This window comes from Malania oleifera, chromosome 1, assembly GCF_029873635.1.
Source record: "Malania oleifera isolate guangnan ecotype guangnan chromosome 1, ASM2987363v1, whole genome shotgun sequence".
NCBI lineage: Eukaryota > Viridiplantae > Streptophyta > Magnoliopsida > Santalales > Ximeniaceae > Malania > Malania oleifera.
The window spans coordinates 146,657,333-146,670,506 of NC_080417.1; the positions used below are offsets into that span (position 1 = coordinate 146,657,333).

The 13,174-nt window shown below is 37.5% G+C and overlaps 1 protein-coding gene across 1 annotated transcript; it reads left to right on the forward strand.

Annotated features, from left to right (window-relative positions):
* Window positions 1-10,663: 10,663 nt before the first annotated feature.
* On the forward strand, window positions 10,664-12,968 carry LOC131145764 (F-box/LRR-repeat protein At4g14103-like). Its single transcript, XM_058094956.1, has 3 exons — window positions 10,664-11,803; window positions 11,964-12,107; window positions 12,303-12,968. The coding sequence occupies exons 1-3, from the start codon at window positions 10,859-10,861 to the stop codon at window positions 12,558-12,560; spliced, it is 1,347 nt and encodes a 448-aa protein (XP_057950939.1). The 5' UTR covers window positions 10,664-10,858; the 3' UTR covers window positions 12,561-12,968.
* The last annotated feature ends 206 nt before the right edge of the window (window positions 12,969-13,174 follow it).

Below are 13,174 nucleotides of genomic sequence, written 5' to 3' on the forward strand. Positions count from 1 at the left end.
ATATCTTCCATCTTATGAGGAATTAGAAGAAAATTGTAGGAAACTCTACATTGAATTGATAGCTGCTAAAAAGAAAAACAACTTTTAGAAGAAACTCATGCAAGATGCAAGCAAAAACAAATCTGCTCATGTGATACTTTGAAAGAAGAAAATTAATCTCTTAATTTAGAAAATGAAAAGCTTACTAAGGAATGAAAAAATTACAAGGAGTCTTTTCAAAATGAAGTTGGAAGCTTAAAAAAGCAAATTATTGAAATTCTTCAAGAAAATTCAAAATTGAAAAAGAAAGTGGAAGATCAAAGTAATACAATTTACAAGTTTACAAATGGTAAAGAAAACTTTGATAGGTTTCTTGGAGATCAAAGTTTTTGAATTTTCAAAGAAGGATTAGGATACAACTTGTCGTCATATGAATCAATAGGTTTTGCAAATCTATGTACTAAAAGAAGCTCCACGTCAAAGAAAATTCCTGCACCTAAACCAAATCCCTCACATGCTAATAAAATTTGCTTATGTTGCGAAAGAAAAGATCATGTACGCTACTTGCCCCTTCAGGAGAAATAAAGGAAAGAACATGAAATAAAAATGGGTGATTAAGAATACTAACCCCATAGGACCCAAGAAAATGTAGGTACCAAAACAAATCACTTAATGTTGTGTGTAGGTATACTTGAAGACCAACTCCACAAGATACAAATGGTTTCTTGATAGTGGATGTTCGAGACATATGACGGGAGATGCAAGCAAATTCCTCTCTCTTACCTACAAAAAGGAAGGCTTCGTCATGTTTGGAGACAATGCCAAAGGAAGAATCATCGATAAAGGTAAAATAGGTAATTCATCCTTGGCTATTGAAAATGTTGCTCTTGTAGATACTCTCAAATATAACTTGTTAAGTGTTAGTCAATAATATGATAAAGGGTTAAACATTACATTTCAATCCACCCAATGTTTAATAAATGATTTGAATGGAAAAACCATACTTGTAGGAAAACGTGAATCCAACATTTACACAATTGAGTTTGATGACATTAAAACTTGTGACGTTAGATGTTTAGCAGTTACTAATGAAAATTTCTGGTTATGGCATAGAAGACTAGGTAATTTTTCTTGCAAACAAAAGTGACACTTGTAATGCATTCATCCATTTTTGTGGAAAAATCCAAAATGAAAAGGGAATGTCAATTATTCACATTAGGAGTGATAGAAGAAGAGAATTTAGAAATAAAGAACTAGAAGACTTTTGTGACGAAAATGGCTATTCACACAACTTCTTCACACCAAAAACTCCACAACAAAACAGAGTAGTTGAAAGAAAAAATCGAACACTCCAAGAAATGGTTAGGACAATGCTCAACGAACATAACTTGCCAAAATATTTCTAGGCAGAAGCCGTTAGCACAGCTTGCTATGTTAGTAATCGTGTCATCATTAGATCCAAGTTAGGAAAAACCTCATATGAGATATGGAAGGGTAGGAAACCAAACATTTCACACTTTAAGGTCTTTGGATGCAAATGTTTCATATTAAATGATAGGGATCATTTGGCAAAATTTTATTCAAAATCCGATGAAGGAATCTTTATAGGATATGCCATGAATAGCAAAGCATATAGGGTATTCAACAAAAGAACTTAAATTGTTCAAGAATCAACCCACGTTGTGTTTGATGAAACAGACCCTCACACATCCAAAACAACTGTTGAGATGGAGGAAGATAATCAAGTCACTACCTTTAGAATTGAAAAAGAACTTGAGCAACTTAAGATAAATAATGATCAAGATAGAAACTATCAAGACACAAACATTGATCATCAAGAATCATCTCCTTAAAAGTGTAATGAACCTGAAGAAGAAAATTATGAACTACCTAGGGCTTGGAAATTTATAAAGAATCACCCAACTGATCTTATCATAGGTAGTCCATGTAGTGACCCGAAGAATAATATTATTTTTATAATAAAGAGGGAGAAAAATGAAAACTACAACAGAAGGAGGCAGTGACGAACGCGAAGCGTTCGTCGACGACATTGCATTTTGGGGATAATCATAATTTCAGGAAAATTTCCAAGCTTCGTAGATGAACACAAGGTTTCGTCGACGAAGGTCTTCAGGATTTCGTCAACGAACATAGGGTTTCGTCAACGAGAAAATATTGAGAGATGGATTCGGGCTGCTCTGAATTTCTTTGACAAATACAAGGATTCGTCAACGAATTTACTGAAGGTTTTGTCGACAAAGTGACGTGTCTCGTTGACGAATCTAGCCTTATAAATAGCTACGTCCCTCTCTCATTTCTCTCTTCGTTTCCGGGCCTATTCCTCGCTGGATCGAAGATCTAAAGCCACCACGACGTTCCTGGCGGAGTTCTCTTCAAGTTTGCTAGGATGGATCGTCGGTGGGATCGAGTTGGAATTCATCCCAAATTCAGGGTAAGACCTTTTAGCCCATTTTTTGCCTTATGACAGTTATAGGAAATGATGTAGGTGAAGAAATACTGATATTTTGTTTTGGAAAACGTTGTTTTTAGGGTGTTGTGTAGGAGGCCCTGCGGGTGTTAGGCTAGTATACTCTAGGGGCTTTCTAGTAGTCAGGTAAGAGAAATATGCTATGCTAGGAAATTTTGAAATATTATCTAATTTATTTAATTATTAAAATTATGTTTTAAAGTATAGTGTGGCTTTAGGATATGAATATAATACGGGGGTATATTTTATGAATTTCAGTACCATGATTATACGAATTTTACTACCATAATTTTACGAATTTCAGTACCATGATTTCACGAATTTTAGTACCATGATTATATGAATCTTAGCACCATGATTATACGAATTTCAGTATTATGATTATACAGTTTCAGTGTTATGATTATACAGTTCTTAGTATTATGATGTATGAATTACAATACAGTTTATGCAGTATCATGATTATTACAGTTATTTCAGAATCATGGTAAATCAGATAGTTGTATATTGAAATATAATATATGGTATCAGATCCTATTGGACTATGTAGTTACAGAGTACGGTACTGTTGCTACAGATATTATGTTATGTTATGAGTGCAACCACATATTTAGATAATACGTGGTAGTAGGTCGATCACCTGGGCCCTTGACGTGGATAGACTTTCCATCAGATATGGGTTGAGGTGGGCAGATAAGACCGATGGAGTATAGTGATTTATTCTTGGTTGGCCAGTTAGGGTAAATCTCGCCTACGAGCCGCACAACCCTTTCATGAGGGGTTAAATCATGACACATAGTTATCCACAGGGAAAACTTTCAGTTACTATTACGTATGTATAGATTTTAGAAACAGGGAACATACTTATGTATAATAGAATTATTGTGAATGGTAACCTACAATACTGTTATGTTAAGCAACATAGAAAGGGGGTGAATTTTATGATTTATACTGTAATTACATATTCAGTTATACATGTTTATATGAAAATAGATTTTCATAATACTGTAACTCATTTGCCACACACTAGTAATAGCATATTTCGTTTTACTGAGCGTTGGTTCATCCCAGTGTTGAATCATTTTTCAGGTGATCCAGGTAGGTGAGTAGACCAGGCTCGCAGATAGAGGGGCTTCAGTAGTGCCTTGTCAATGAAGTGAGTATTGTGGAGAATTTTTGTATATCCCACCATAGTTGAGGGTATTCTGGGAACAGATATATGTGTATATTTTGGGAAACATGTTAGTACTCTAGTATTGTCTGGTATTGTATGATGTTATATATATATATATATTTACTTATGGTTATGTCTATGTGATTTCTATTTCTCGATGCTTAGGCTAATGATTGGGTTTATTTGGTTTCAGAGCATGTTAGGTTATCATAGTATAAAAAAAAAAAACTCCAGTTTATTAAACAGGTTGTTACAGTCCATCCCAAAGAGTTAGCACTAGATCTCACCTAAGAAGTGGATGTAATCATATTGCTTTCGTATCCCATGTAGAACCAAAAAACTTTGAGGAAGCTGAAAATGATGAAAACTGGATAAATGTCATGCAAGAAGAACTAGACCAATTTGAAAGAAACAAAGTATGACACTTAGTTCCTAAACTCAAAAATACTACAATAATAGGCACAAAATGGGTGTTTAGGAATAAGAAAGATGAAGATGAGAATATTATTAGAAACAAAGTTAGATTAGTGGCCCAAGGGTATAGCCAATAGGAGGGTATTGACTACGATGAAACTTATGCTCTTGTGGCAAGACTAGAAGCTATTAGAATGCTACTTGCTTTTGCTTGCTACGAAAACTTTAAGTTATTTCAAATGGATGTAAAAAGTGCATTTTTAAATGGATACATAAATGAAGAAGCCTATATCAAGCAACCTCCAGGATTTGAGAGCCACACACATCCAGAATATGTATACAAACTCTCAAAAGCTTTTTACGGACTTAAGCAAGCACCAAGGGGATGGTATAAACGTTTAAGTAAATTCCTCCTAGATAATGGGTTCACAAGAGGTAAATTTGACACTACATTATTCTTAAAACATAAGGAAAATGATATGCTAGTTATACATATTTACGTAGATGATATCATTTTTGGTGCTACAAATGAAACTTTGTGTCCAGAATTTGCTCAAACCATGCAAGAAACATTTGAGATGAGTATGATGGGTGAACTAACCTTCTTCCTAGGGTTACAAATTAAACATGGAATTTTTATAAATCAAGCCAAATATGTTAAGGACATGCTAAAGAAGTTCGGTCTTGAAATGGACAAGTCTAAAGTAACCTTTATGAGTATCACAACAAAACTTGACGCCGATGAAAAAGGGAAGAATGTAGACCAAAAACTTTACCGCGAAATGATTGGTAGCTTGTTTTATCTCACTTCTAGCAGGCCCGATATAATGTTTAGTGTTTGTCTATGCACTAGATTCCAATCATGTTCCAAAGAATCTCATCTTCATGCAGTCAAAAGAATCTTTACGTACTTAGTAGACACACATGACTTAGGACTCTTTTACCCTAAGAATACTCCCTTTGATCTCACCTGCTACTCGGATGCTGACTACGGTGGTTGCAAAACTGATAGAAAAAACACTAGTGGAACATGTCATTTCCTAGGACACTCACTTGTGTCCTAGTTTTGCAAAAAGCAAACCTTCGTAACTCTCTCAACCACCGAGGCTGAATACATTGCAGCCGGTAATTGCTGTGCCCAAGCCTTATACATGAAGCAATAGCTTGAGGATTTTTGAATCTTAGTTAAGGGTACTCCAATTCATTGTGACAACACTAGTACCATCAACATTTCAAAAAATCTGTGCTTACACTCTAAAACTAAGCACATTGAAATCAGGCACCATTTTATTCGAGACCTTGTCTAAAAGGGAGATGTTGAGTTGGTTTATGTTCCTATGGAAAATCAACTAGCTGGCATCTTGACTAAGCCTCTTAATAAAGAAAGATTCAATAAAATCCGGCATGCCCTAGGCATGTGTACTCCCTCAGATCTATCTTAGGATCTTCGTATTGTTTCCTCCTTCATTCTAAAGCTCAACCTAAGTAAAACTCAATTTTTCTTCTCGCCCTCATCGACGAACACTAGGTATTTGTCGCTGAGAAATCTGTCCTTTTCGTCGACAAACATAGGGGTCTCGTTACCAAATTTTCCTTAATTTCATTGATGAACATAGGGTCCTCGTTGACGAAATCTATCGAGATGCTTCATATTCCCGCTTGCACATCTCACTCATTTTTAAACCCCAGTTCTCACATCTTGACCCCTCTCCTTCCTCTCAAACCTCTGCCGATCTCTCACCTCCTTCCCTTGACCCACACTGTCCCGAGCAACCCAAAAGCCTTCCACACTCCAAGCCTCCTTCTCTCCTTCATCGCCACACACACTCTCCAAGCTCCCATCTCCTTGACCACTCCTCTAGTGGCTGCGGCTGCAACCACCTCCACTCCCATCTCCAAGCCTTCTTCCCACTCACACGCTTGCCTCCAACCTTCAATGGCTCCCCGACCTAAGCGCCGAACCCTTCAAACTAAGGCCGGCGTGGGCTCATCTCATCATCCTCCCACCGCTTCTCCTTAGTCGACCCCCCCCAACTCTGATCCCCGTTTCATCTCTGCAGATGCCGCCTATCATTATCAATATGATATTGTAAAATGGCACATCATTCACGGGAAGATTTTGCCATCCAACTTTCTTTAGCTCTATTTTCCCACTCTGCTCTCCAAGATTAAGGCAGTCGGATGGGATGCTCTCTTCGACCTAGGAGAGCTTGTCTACAAGGACCTTGTTCACGAATTCTACGCCAACTTTGTACCATCGCATCATGGCATTGCCACCTACTCCACGGTCCGCGGCACCCTCATTCGGCTCTCCAAAGATACATTCTCTGTCGTGCTTGGTTGTCCCCTCTATCCGATCTGAGGCCTCCCCAAGGCCTCCTAGCCCACGCGCTTTGAGTGGTTCAACTCGCACATGGCGCTCAAGCTCATTATTGGTAACCATCGTATTCCTTCCATTGCCCGCCCCAAATCCAAGGACCTTACGGTTGAATTTAGGGTCCTTCACCATATGATTATGTATAATCTTTGCCCTCGGATCGGTGGACAGGATTAGGTGACTTTGGGCGACATTTTCACTATGTACTGCCTTTCGGTTGGGCGCGGTATCTACTTGTCCTCTATAATCGTTCAGAATATGGAAGAGAGCCTTAAACGATAGCGGGGTTGCCTTCCCTATGGTCGTCTCCTCACGACCTTTTTTGATCATTTCGAGCTTATCCGCGCCGGGATACCCTGCATTCGTCTTGCGCCCGAGGATACATACATTGAGGCAACCCTTTGTCACTTGCATTTTGAAAAGGATGATGCTACCAACACGTGGGTCAAAGCCCACGAGCAGGGTCAGGCCCCGGTTGATGAAGTTGAGGCCGCAATGGAGGAAGATGAAGAGGATGAGGATGCCTCCTCTGACCATATCTTGGAGCACCTAGATGGATTATAGTGTGTTATGATGCAGTTAGAAATGTGTAACCGTGCTTGTTTTGACTCTATTGATGCCGCACTTGCCCGTTAGGAAAACACCAATTGTGCTCGCTTTGATTCTCTTGACGCTTCCTTTGCTGCTCTTTTCGACCGATTTGGTCTCTCGCGGGAGTGATCCTTCATAGTTCTTTTCCCCCAATTTTGACAAAGGGGGAGAGATAGATGATATAGATATAGGCCTTTTCCCTTCAGATGTAATCGGTTTGGATATATTTTTTGGATGTAGTAGTACTATCAGAGATAAGGCCATGTTAGAGTTTCAGATGTAGTGGCTTATAGTAGTTTATCAATAAAATAGTAGTAGTCCTTGTACTTGCGATTAATGTACTTAGCATGTATTGTAATTGTTGAGGAACATGAATGAACTAATATTGAATGCAAAGTACTGACATGCTTGAATACTGAACTGTTGAAGTTTCATGCAGGATTTAAAAACATGGAAATTGCCTTACTTATAAACGGCATGCTGCCAAAAATTTAAATAAAATCTCCATTCAAATAATGCATACATTAAGGGAGAGGAATTGTTAAAACTCTAAACATTTACATTTAGTAAGGGGGAGCATATTTATAAAAAAGAATACTAATGGATTGCCATCATCAAAAATGGGGAGAATGTTAGACCAAATGGTTAAGGGTCTTTCATTCCAACTATATTTTGATGACAACAACCCATTAGCAGTTCTTTAACACTACTAACCTTTTTCTCTAGTCCAGTTTAGTTGCACAGAACGACTTCAAAGCAAGTAAGTTTCAAACCAGCCAAAAGGAACATGTGACATGACCAGAGCTCAGTCACTCAAACCAAAGCACTCATGGACTCTACATAGCATGCACATGTTCTAAAGTTGAGTGTGAGAGTTTGAGAGATTGTTTCTGTAATCCTTTGTATATGGAGTGACTCAATAGAACAAGCAAGAAATAGGCATATCAAATACACATCACTAGAACATAGGCACAGTCCCACACACATACAACAAGACAAGTAAAACTGCATAAGATGTCTAAAAACCCTCAAATACGTTTTATTAAACCTAAGACATCTTAAAGTAGATCAGGGATCACTTCTAAAAAAGGATAAGGACCTTTTCACTTCGAATTTAAAGCATTTTTTAAAGTAGTGGAAGAGGCCTTGTCGACGAACACAGGGCTTTGTCGACGAGTACAACACAGAACCTCGTCGATGAACATAGGGTACTCATCAACAAGAATATACCGAGAGTACCTAAAAGTTCAAAGCACCCCTCGTCGACGAATACAGGGGATTCGGCGACAAGGTCTGTGCAAATTTCATCGACGAACACAGGGTACTCGTCGATGAAAAGAAACTGAGACCTGTCGGAATTTAGAACTAGCAACTCATCGACGAACACAGGGCTTCGTTGACGAATTTACTAAAGAGCTTGTCGACAAAGGCGAGACCTCGTTGACGAACGTAGGGTTGCATACCTCATTTAATGCCCCAAAATGGCTATTTTTCACCTTGTCTCATATCAATAAATGCCCAACGGTTCCCCAGCGCCCAACTCGCCCCTTTGGTGTTTAAAATAGGTCTTTTGCATTTACTTCAAAGTAGTGAAGCTCATTAGTTGTTGAAATCATTTATTGTACATTTTACTCTAGGGTTTCATTGTGCAACCACTTGCCCTTTTGCTCTTGCTCTTGTTTACACTCCATTGAAAAAGAGGATATAGTGTGAGGATTACTTTGTGATACTTAGCTCAAAAGGAGCACTTAAGATTGTATCTACCTCACTTCAACTACTTGTATTGAAAAGCTCTTTGTGAGCCATTGTAAGGTATCTCTAGGTGAGTACCATTGTAAGAGCTCTTTGTGAGCAGCTGCTTGTATAGGCTTCTCCGTCGGAAGGAGGATCGTATAGTGGATTTTGGGAATCTTTGAGTTGGTCTCAAGGCGTGGACATAGGCAGGGTGCCAAACCACGTTAATATTGTTGTGTTAAGCTTCTCTTCTCTCTTTTGTATTGCTCATTCATTGCCATTTGCTTTACTTTTATATTGTGATATAATACACTTGTTCTTAGCAAGATTTTTTGTGTTTGTAGAAAATTTGTATATCTGCGAAAAATATCTATTTACCCCCCTCTAGACGCTTAATCGGGCCAACACACCTGATTCATTTAGAAAATCATATATGCAATTTAATTGGTTTATAATTCAAAGTTAACTGACATAATATAATTCCCTTTCCTAGCTTACTGGGAACCCTAAATCCCCGCCTTGCGGCGTTCAAAAATCAAAACCCTGAAATTACATTTTTCCCAAATTAATCAACTCAACTCACAGAATATTTCTCATTAAGCATTCCCTAAGCCTCATATACTCCAAATCAACAATAAAATCCTAAAATACCTTACTTACCCTGATTTTGGAGTGATGCCTAGAAAGTCCCGATAAAAAATTCACTATGCTAAACTTGTAGAGAATTTCTCCTAGATCTTCGTAGCGGCTTTTTATCGTCGAATTAGGCGACGAATGACGAGAAAATTGAAGAGAGAGAGTGTAGGGTGCGGGTTAGAGAGAGAGAGAGAGAAAAAAAAATTGATTTCTTAATGAAAAAACAAACAAAAATTCTATTTATACCCCTTTTACTCGACATAATTCGTTGACGAAATGGGACCTTCGTCGACAAATTGAAAAGGACATTCGTCGATGAAGGAGGGGTTCGTCGATGAACCTTAAGTCTGATATTTTCCTACTATTCAGGATCTCTTCGTCGACGATGCTTAATTTCGTCGATGAAGCTCATAAGACCACTCGTCGACGAAAACAAGGGATTGGTCGATGAAAACAAAGGATTTGTCGACGAGGCATATTGTTTGCCCTTTTTAAATTTTATTTTCTTCTTTTTCTTATTTATTTCTTTATTTTCCCGAGTTCGAGTTTCTACAAAAGCAGTGACCATTGCAATTGGAAGCAGTGAATATCGTATCAATTTGTTATTTTACAAGTAAATTTATGAATAGATACTAATGCCTTTGTTGAATTTATTCTTAATAGTCATGCCAACCACGCTCAAGAAATCAGAACATGACAAATTAATACTTCTTAAATTATAGCACGCACGTTGTCACATGGTTTGATTTGGTTCTAAGAAACTTATAATCTCATATTATGATTTTACAATATCCAATTTCAACATTTAAATTCAATTGACAATTATTGAGTGTTTGGAATACTTGCTAACTTTAAAATTTGGTAGAAAAATTACATAGAATAGAATTTAGTAGAAGGAGAGATTAGTTATAGCCAAATGAGAAACGAAAAGAGAGGAAGAAGGTTAAATAAAGAAATATGAAATGAAAATTTTATAATTGAATTTTCAAACATCTATTTTTTATACAAAATATTTAAAAAATCAAGTTTTATATACTATATTTTTTTGTAAGATTTTGTTTAAAATTTAAATTATTAGGAAAAAAAGCGAAAAATTAAAGGTATGAACTAGTTATTAAAGAAAGCGGGAAATAGAATAATATTATAATAATAAATCAATTAATTAATTATTTACACTATTTATCTTTTATTTTCTTTAATTTTAAAATTTATTAAAGTAATTAAAATTAATTAGCTTTTTCCTCTAAAAGTTATTTAAAATATAAGAATTGATGTTTCTACTTTCTAGCAAGGTAGACGAACCTTTATTGCCAAAACAGGGAAGTGGAGAAAAACACTTTATTTTCCCAAATTGTAAACCCTAGACTCAAGATCAGTCTGAGAGCGTGAATCAATCCTCCTTCCTCCTTGCACACACCTAGCTCCGAAATTTCAATGGATTGAGCTGCTCTATCGACAAAAATTCATGGGGTTTTCGCGGCTGAGACGCAAGATTGTTCTTGAGGATGCGGAAGATAGGATCAGCAGTCTCCCAGACTCCATTATCTGCCACATCTTCTCTTTTCTTCCCACAAAAGATGCAGTCAGGAGCAGCGTCTTATCCACCCGCTGGAAATACCTCTTCGTCTCCAGTCCTAATCTCGACTTCGACGATTTGTCTTTCCTCGGTGTAGCGTCTCGTCCTAGATTCGTGAATTTCATTTACAGATTGTTGGCTCTGCGTGGTTCATCGCATGTGAATCGATTTCGTCTTAGATGCTATGTGAACCACGATGATCCTCATGTTAATACGTGGATATCTGCTGCTGTACGCCGTAATGTTCAAGAACTTGAGATTGAACTACATATAATGTGTCATACAAGAGGCTCAAACTTGCGTTTGCTGCCTTACGACCTCCTCATTTGTAAAACCCTAGTAGTCCTAAAACTTGATGTGGCTTGTGACCTCAATGTTCCTAGTGACGTTTCCTTTCCACGTCTGAAGACCCTTCATCTTCAATCTCTGTATGTTGAGTATGACTCTTTTAAGAAGATCGTATTCGGCTGCCCTGTGCTCGAAGATTTGCTTACATGTGACTGTAGGTTTAAGCAGAGTGTACAAGTTTTTGATATTTCAGTTCCTACACTTAAAAGGCTTACATTGGGGTTGCAATATTTGCCCTTTGCTCAATTTCATGACACTCATGTAGTGGTTGATGCTCCATATCTTCAATGCCTACGTTACGAAGATAATATCGTCAAAAAAGGCCATACTTTGAAGGGCCTAACCTCTCTAGTTGAAGCTCATATATCTATTAATCTGAGTATGGAGCAAAACCGGGAAAGTATATTCTATGGTCCTTCTGTTGCCAAACTTTTTGAAGCAATTTCTAAGGTGCAATCTCTTCATTTCGCTGGATATTCTACATGGGTAAGCAGCAAGAGTAATTACACCTCTTTAGATCTCACAAACTTTTTTAGTATTGGACCTAACACATTTTTGTTCATTTGTTGTTTTTGTTGTTCTCTAACAACAACAAAAATAGAACAATAAAAAACTTTTTTTAACTATTACTATTATCTACATGAAGGTTATTCAAGTCACCCAACCCTGTCTGCCTACATTTTCTAACCTGACCCATTTGGAGGTTGTTTCTGATGATGTTATTAGCTTGGAACTGCTGGCGGAACTACTTCGCCGTTCACCTAATCTTGAAGTTCTAGTCGTTGGACAAGTGAGTTAAGCTAGATGCAGTGAAACCAAAATTCTTGGGTGTGCCTGGTTACTGGTATTGTATACCGGCACAGTACCACCATTCGTTAATAAACCAAAAATGGTTGGTGGTGCTGGGCCTGCCACACCCGTGAATTTCTCGCAATGAACTGTTTTCTGATTTTTCACTTGCTTTGTTTCCTAATTTTCTTAATAGGTGTATAAAGATGGCGAGGGCTCTATGAATTTCCCAATTCGTATTGGTAATCTGTCATCACATCTTAAGGAAGTTGAACTGCAGGAATTCACTGGGGATGAAGATGAACTGGAGCTAGTAGAGTATTTATTAGACAGCGCAGAGATTTTGGAGAAGATGAAGATTGTGATTCTTTCCTCTAGGGATAGGTTGCCTATCGCCCAAAAATTATTAAAATTACCAAGGCGGTCAAGGACTTGTCGCCTCTTTGTCACCTGAAAAGTTTAAAAAAAGATGAGACTGAAGGTCCAAAACATCTGTCTTGAAGCTGAGTAAAAGAAGGTGCATAATTAGTGCAATGAAGTAAATGAGAGGAAGCTGCTACAGTTTCTGGGAGGATGCATATTTTTATTTTCTTTGATTCCCCTGGATTAGGGGATTTGTCTTTGTTGCAACCATAGAGCTTTCATATGCAACTTTGATGTGTTTTTGCACATTTAATTGGTCCTTTCCTTGAAACAACTTGTGTATGATTATTTTGAAAGATTAGTGGTTTTGTCTTTGTCATAGCCATAGAGCTTTCATATGCAACTTTGATGTGTTCTTGCACATTCAATTGGTCTTCTCTTGAAACAATTTGTGTATGATTTGTTTTTCAAGATTATGAGTGACAGGACTCTCTCTCTCTCTCTCTCTCTCTCTCTGTTTATTCTGCATCTCATGCTAATAAATTGATGTCATTGTATCAGCTTGGCAGGAGACCTGTGGTGGAAAAAATGGAAGTTGATACTCAAATCATAAATTTTACTTTCAGAATGTATTTTGTGTTGAGCATAACTTTACAAGATATTGTACATGGTGCTTTTTTTATGACCAATTGTGCAGGCACTTTC